Source organism: Epinephelus moara, chromosome 8 (genome assembly GCF_006386435.1).
Source record: "Epinephelus moara isolate mb chromosome 8, YSFRI_EMoa_1.0, whole genome shotgun sequence".
Classification (NCBI taxonomy): Eukaryota; Metazoa; Chordata; class Actinopteri; order Perciformes; family Serranidae; genus Epinephelus; species Epinephelus moara.
Genome location: NC_065513.1, coordinates 44,198,228 through 44,205,950, shown reverse-complemented (window position 1 = coordinate 44,205,950; position 7,723 = coordinate 44,198,228). Strand labels below are relative to the sequence as shown.

General features: G+C 44.9%; 1 protein-coding gene across 1 annotated transcript in view; it reads left to right on the top strand.

The window, feature by feature from the left end:
• Positions 1 to 7,723, top strand: part of LOC126394621 (regulator of G-protein signaling 3-like) — a 39,872-nt gene that overhangs the window by 12,686 nt on the left and 19,463 nt on the right. The window contains exons 12-17 of the mRNA XM_050051549.1: positions 4,094 to 4,175; positions 5,272 to 5,377; positions 5,473 to 5,569; positions 5,645 to 5,908; positions 6,348 to 6,387; positions 6,481 to 6,737. Of these exons, the coding sequence (XP_049907506.1) occupies positions 4,094 to 4,175; positions 5,272 to 5,377; positions 5,473 to 5,569; positions 5,645 to 5,908; positions 6,348 to 6,387; positions 6,481 to 6,737 (846 nt within the window). The remainder of the gene's footprint in view (positions 1 to 4,093; positions 4,176 to 5,271; positions 5,378 to 5,472; positions 5,570 to 5,644; positions 5,909 to 6,347; positions 6,388 to 6,480; positions 6,738 to 7,723) is intronic.

The following is a 7,723-nucleotide window of genomic DNA, read 5'->3' as shown; positions in this document are numbered from 1 at the left end:
TGTTTTGATGCATTGGATGTGCTGAATGTGCATATTAAGGCAGTACAGGAGGAGGTGCACATTAATAATCCTCCAGGACTGTAACATGCTCATGTTTAACCCAAACAATGTGTCATGTGACTGCAGTTGCTTCACATCCAGGTCGGAACACCTTCTCACCACAAACCAACCGCACCAGAGTTCCTTTGGAACCAGACTGAGACCACCTCTTCAAGAAGGTCTCAGTCCGGTTGGTTTAGTGTGTTCACACCTGCGCAAACGAACCGCACCAGAGCTCGTTTGGAACCGAACCAAACAGGACAGGTGTGAACACAGCCTGAGTCTCCAGTCGGACTCCAGTTTGGACCACAGCAGGTTCTGTTGATGCTGCAGTGCTGTAAGAGTCTGAAGAATAATACTACAGAGGAAAGTGTTGTTGTGTGGATGTGAGGAGGACCAGGACCTGGTCTACAGTGTAGACAACAGTAGCTCCTGAATGAAAATGTTCACACGGGGTGTGTGTGTGTGTGTGTGTGTGTGTGTGTGTGTGTGGGAACCAGCAGTCAGAAGAATAGCAGGAAACACACACACATTCAGACTCACAAAAACACTGGATGTATCCCGCCGATAAGACACACACTTCCTGAAAACACACACACACACACTGCTGTCTAAGGTCCAGTATCAGTTGAGTCTCACACACACTGTGGTTCAGCAGCTGGACTTAGCTCAGACCTGGTCCTGGGTCTCTTGTTCTGGATTGTTTCTGAAGTCTGGACCTGGATTCATTTCCTTCTCTTCTTCTGGAGCTTCTGTGGGAACGTTAGGACTCTTGAGGTTCTGTAAACCTGGACTTGGATCAGACCTGGTACTGGTTTAGAGAGGTCTGGGACGGCCGTGGGTCAGACCTGGCTCCTGGTCCTGATTGGCTGTGGGTCAGCCCGTCTCCTGGCTGTGGTTAGAGTCTGTTGGAGGATCTGATGGACGGTTGGAGCTGCAGGATCTAAACCAACATGCACACAATCCACCGTCTGTGTCGAGTCTGCATTGGACAGAGTCTGCCTCAGGTCTGGTTCCCCTGGTTACAGGAACAGGTTTTATAACGTTAATCATCCATCAGCTGTTCTTCAGGTGGTTCTGATGGATCAGACGGGTTCTGTGTGAGAACACATGTTAACTTTTAACTCTTAAATGTTGTGCTTGTGTTTCTGCTTCAGTAAATCTGACCTGTTCTACATGTCAGATGTGAAACCAGGTTTATACAGAGTGAGAACGTTTTCTAAAACAGGACGAGAACATGTCGTCTCCTCACTGCTTCACTCTGCTGGACCTGCAGAACTTTTTCTGTCTGACCTCTGTCCAGTAGAACCCAGCAGGGTCCAGTAGAACCTGAGGAGTCCAGTGTTCTTAAATAGTCAGTTTTCTGGAGGGGGTTTGGTCTGACAGACGTTCACTGACAAACATCAGTTCATGTGGAAACAAACGTCTCCTCTGATTGGCTGCACAATGTGATGTCACCACAGGTTGTTTGTCATTTCCTGTTAAACCTCCAGAGTTTCCTGTGTGTGTTTGTAGTCCAGCAGGTCAGATACTAAAACTTTAATATGTCATGTTTAAACCAGCTTCACACGTGTGTGTGTGTGTGTGTGTGTGTGTGTGTGTGTGTGTGTGTGAGTGAGTGAGTGAGTGAGTGAGGAGTGTGTGTATGTGTTCAATAATTCACAAACTGATTAAATCTGGATGATTTTACAGAAAACTGCAGCTAAAACGAAACAGAATCACAGAGTGTGTGTCACTGTGTTCTTGTACACACTACATAGTGAGGACCAGATGTATTTTAACAACAGAGTGAGGACGTTTTGTAAAGAGAGGACATTCTGGTTGGTTCTAATTCATTCAAAAACCTGTTTGAGGGTAAAAACCTGGTCTATGGTTCAGGTTAGAACCAGGTTTAGATTCAAGTTAGGGGCTGAGGTTAGGCAGGTAGTCCTGATAGTTAAGTTCAGGGAGAGAGGCCTGGGAATGTTTTAACAAAGGTCCTCACAAAGACAGAAGTAGGTGTGCATGTGTGTGTATTTGAGAGTGTGTATCACAGTGTGTGCATGTGTGTGTGTGTGTGTGTGTGTGTGTGTGTGTTGTTTGAACTTGTCCATGTCCTCCACAAACACTCGTTGTTCAAACAGAGACTTGAACTCTTCAGTTCTTCGTAATTGAGCTGTTTTTGCCCTGAGTTTTGCCTGCAGGCCTCCTCTCAGGCTGATGTGGGTTTTTAAGCCCTGATCACTGGCTGAAGAAGGTGAATGAACATCAGTCAAACATTTCTGTAAACCTTCCTGTTGTTCAGCAGCAGTAACCATGTTAATGAGGGACGTTAACAGTTATATTAGTGAGAATATTTCTGAGCAGTTACACACTGCTCTGTGCACCACCTGGTCCTAACCCACGACCAAACGTGGACAAGTGACCAGGTCACAGTGTGAGTGTGTTGGTTCTCAGCTGGAAACAAAGGTAGCAGGTGTGTCTTGACCTGAAGTGATGACATCAGTGGGTGTGTCTTATTCCACAGGTTGGGTTGACAGTCATAACATGTCAGCTTCATTAAAAGCAGAGCTGCAAATTAAAGCAACAGCAGATGTAAAAACACACAGAGACAACACATCTGTGATCAGCTCCCTAATTTCATTTTAACATTTTTTTCAATCTTTTCCAATTTCTCGTTTTATTTAATGGAAGTGATCACTGTAAGTTCACTTGTCCTTTAAACTAAATAAAAAATAGAAGCTAACAAAATAAAAGATGCCTGGTACATTCAGGCCTGTCACTTTGTAGAACAGTTTTGAACAGTTAGAACAAGAGGCTGCACTGCAACATGCAAATCACTCCTTCTCATGTGCTTTCCCTGTCCTCACGGCTGCAACTTGCGCTCTCTTCATCTACTTCATCGCCACTGCTGTACACAATTTAAAAACTACAACACCCATAATTCATGTAGGAACTGCTGCAGCGAATGTGCAGCCGGCGGGAGCTATAGGACGACTCAACCACCATGATCAGTTTGTAATGTTTTATCAGGCAGAAACTCCTCCAGACTCTGCTCTAGTGTCATTTTTGGGACAATTAGGGCAGGATTTGGGATTCGGGACAACTGCTTGGGATTTCGGGACTGTCCTGAATTTTCTGGGACGTCTGGTCACCCTAGGGCAAAATAAAATCTGTGTAACAGCAGAACAAAATCTTCAGGTGATCACTGTGATGTCACAGCTGTTTACTGCAGGTGAGCATGAGGAAACATCCTCTGTAGGTGATGTTCTGTTCAGAACAGGTGGAACCACAGGATGGTTCTGTACACAACACCGAGGTTCTGAACATCCTGAACAGGTTCAAGAGCCAGAGTTAATGTGGTGGAGGAGGTGGAGCGTCGGACTAAAAGGAACTGCCTCTCATATTTTTAATGAAGTGGTTAGTCAGTGGGCGTCGGCCTTTCCAGAGTCAAATAACTGAATCTGATGTCATTAATATTCATATTAATATTTACCATTAAAGATCTGAAGATGATTGACAGACAGCACTGAGGTGGCACAGAGAACATTACAGTCTCCTCCTCCATCTGCTGATGTCACAGTGATGTCACTTACTGGATGGGGTGTGTGTGTGTGTGTGTGTGTGTGTGTGTGTTGAAATGTCAGCGGACAGTGTGGACAATGTGGACACAGCATCTCCGTCCTCCCTGCAGGAGTTTTAATATCAGCCTGTCAGTCTGAACTCAGAGACATTTAACTTCCTTTGTGGAGAGAAAACTCTCAGGACGACTCGACCTTTCCTCCGCCTGTTGGTGTTTACACTGTTGCAGCCCGGAGACCAGGACCCAGACAGACCTGATGACTCTGTCAACATGACTCACAGCGCCCCCTGCAGGCTGGAACCTGACCCACCACACAGACAGTTTATCTGCTGAGAACGTTTCATCAGAACCAAAACAAAGACAAGAACATTCAGAGTTTGTGTCAGAAACTAACCGAGAGCTGTTTGGACACATGTAGAAGCACAGGTACATGTCTGTGTGCAGGTATATGTTTGTACTGAGCTGACAGTACGTTGTGTGTTCTCTCTTCAGGTGAGTGTTGTTCGAGGAAAAGATGGTTTTGGATTCACGATCTGCTGCGACTGTCCGGTCAGAGTCCAGGCTGTGGATCCAGGTGAGAGCATTTACACTGAGACAGCCCTAGGTCTTTTGGGGGGTATTTTTCCTGCCTTTACTTTTAAGCTCATATCACAGTCATTATAAAGGCTACATACACATGCTATATCTTGTTTTTTTTCAGGTCAACCAGGGCTAACCAGATTTGCCATCATTTCATGTTCTTCTATGTGCCTGTATTTTATATTAATTTTTATATCAATGAGAAAAACAAATCCGTGTGACTAAATTCTTACATTTTTACATGTATCTCACCATAGCAAGTTGGAAGTTGACATATTCTGCCATATATGAAGAGGGGAGACTCTCTGGAATCTGGCAATATAAGAACCATGATGCTGGGACATTCTGTCACTTCACAGCTGTCCAAAACATGTGGTTTGTGCCAGGTGGACATGATTGCCAGTATTTTTTCATTATTGCAAGAAATTCCATTGACTCATTCACAAGTCAAAAATGTGTTTTATCTGAAAGAAACATGCAATATTTACATCTAAGATCATAGAAAAATAGTAATAATATTATTCCTCACTATATGAAGTGACTGATAACAAGATCTGTACAATGGATTGTGAAGAAATTCGTCAGGTTTTTATTTTGTAGACAGTTGATCTGGATTTATAGCATGATGGGATGACAGCTTTCATGTGATATGCGTGGCATTTCTGTGTGACCCTGCATTCGCGAGTAATCCATCCAAGAGTAATGTGTGTGCAAAGCTGTTTGAAAGTAATACATAATTTTAGTGTAACTTCATCATTTTTTTTCACTGTGAAAACACTGGACTACCAACGAGTGCTTGTGTCAGGACGTCATGAGGCATCTCAGACGTGGCGCCAGTTGTTGACACACTACATAAAATAATGGATTGTCGTGCATGTCGTTGATGATCTGAGCGGACGCTGTAGGACGATCAGGTTATAATTAGGCTGATTTCATGAAGTCTGAACATCAGATGTTTTGTGGACTGAAGCTCAGAGGGGGAGGAGTTTAATGCTCTTACGATCTTTTCTGTCATCTGATTGGATGAAGGTGTCAGTGTCTGCAGAGTGTGTAATAACAACGTGTGTGTGTGTGTGTGTGTGTGTGAGAAGGAGGTCCGGCTCATCAGGCCGGGCTCCGTCAGGGAGACTCCATCCTGCAGCTCAACGGACTTCCTGTAGAAACCTGGAAGTGTGTCGGCGTCGCTCACGCTATCAGGTGAGCCCGTGAGAGTCTGGCTTCCTGTTTTAGAATTTTAGTTAGTTTAGTTTTGCTGTCATCATTAAAACGTCTGTCTGTCCATCTGTGTTCAGGAGTTGTTCGTCTCAGATCATGTTGGTGGTGTGGCGAGGTCCACCTGAGCTCAGGACAGGAAGTGACGCTTTGCTCCGCCCACCAACACACAATAAGGTGAGTGTTTAAACTAATCCTCTGACACCTGCTGGTCTCAACAAGAAGTGACACGTCTCCTCCCCTGTCTCCTAGACAACAGGTAGGAAGCTGCTGCCTCACCCTGCCCACAGTAAACATGGCCGCAGGCAAGGTCAGGGGTCAGTGGTCCGCTCCAGTCTGGGAGCTCTGGGTTCTCTGTGGAGGGACAGGAAGGAGAACCATGAGGAGGAGGAGGAGGAGGAGGAGGAAGAGGTGACGGAGTACTCATCTCACGCCACCACACTGAAGGGAACCCGTGTGACATCATCACATGGAGACAATTACATCATCCTGTCACCTGTCAGTCCAGGAGGACAGGTGAGTCTGAGGAGGCGGAGTCAACAGGTGTCTCAAAGTGTGTCTCCTTATCACAAGTCAGAACCTCCTCCAGAACCACGTCTGGATGCACCTGACCCCGAATCTCATCTGGAGCCTTTCGGCTGATCTAGAACATTTCAGTAGAACCACAGCATGACTGATGGTGTTCCTCCTGATGTAGAACCCAACATACAACCATTCATTAAACATCGAACATGGTGTAGAACCAGCTGAATCAGCTGATCTAGAAGGTCACTGATAATCTTCCCTGCATGAGAACACATCTTAGAACCGCGACACCTTTACCCTGTTCATGTTCCCTGAAGCTCGACTAGAACTCAGATATAAAATCATCTACTGACAGCTCTTTAAAAATGATCCTGACGATGTTCTGCTGTAACCCAACACGTTCTCCATCTGCTCTGTGTTTCTGTTTCAGCTGCTGCAGCCGGTTTATCATGACAGAAACGGAACGATCGGTACGATCACACTGATTATTGATCATCCACTCTGAGTATTGATAAACATATTGATCATGATCTGATAGAACCTGTGATGTCACTGATCTTCAGGTCGTCTGTATCAGACTCACCCCAGCAGAGGTCAGAACCTCCTCCATGACCCTCGACCTGGGTCATTACGGAGACCCTTCACCGGCTGTACCTCCACCCTGCCCCCGCCCCCCACCACCTCCTCTTCATCATCCCCACATAGTAACTACGGCAACTACCAGAACTGCACCATCGTCCAATCACATCTTCCCTGCTCTGCCTACGGAACCTATGTCACCCTGGCGCCCAAAACCCTCATCTTCCCCATCTTCGTCCAGGTCAGAACCTAAAACCTTTAACCTGACCCAGATTCTTATACAAACCAATCCAATAACCTTTCACTAGATCAAGAACATAATTTAGAACCTTAAACCTGTCAGAGCAGCCAAAGGAACATGTCAGAACTGGAGACCCTCAAAGAGCTCAGAACATAAACTGGATCCAATGAACTGTCCTCTTTCCAAACCCTGTCCAGGTCAGAACTTAGAGATATTAGAACACCCTTAGAACCCTGATCATTCCTTCCTGTGTGCTCAGATATGATAATTAGAACCAAAATATTCCAGTTTGATCTCACGTTTCGTCCACCAGCGAGGTTGTGTGTTCCACGTTGTTTGTTTGACAGAAAAACTTCATGAAACTTTGTTGAAGTGTGAAGAACCCACTAAATGTTGGAACCAGATCATCGGGTTGATCATAACCTTGGATGTCACAAACAAACGGCGGTTAGCAGTGCAGTGTGAACAACAGCAGCAGTGGTGACAGAGCTGATGGAGTTAATGGTTGTTATAGCAACCTAAGAATGGGTGTTAAGGTTCTGGACGAGGCCCTCCCACCACCTTAGATCAGGATGGTACTATGAGCAGCACTAACAGTGTTCTCATACAGAATCAGAATCGGAATCGGTTTTATTGCCAAGTAGGTTTTCACATACAAGGAATTTGGCTTGGTGTATTGGTGCATAACAAAGAATATAAAGTATATAAAAAATATAGAGTAATTAGAAGCATGCGTATAAAAAGTAAATACTATTAACAACTAAATATAAAATCTGAGTGCAAATAACAATAATAATAGTAACATAAAAAGATATGTACGCTGTAAACATGAACAGGGTTGTGTGCAAATAACAGTTGTGCAAAGTACAGATGTGCAAAATCAACAGAATGCAGTGTGTGACAGGTGAATGACCAAGATGATGAAGATGATGGAGAGATGTCTGACTGTGTGTTACAGGGGGGGTGGGGGGCAGAGTAAGTCGGAT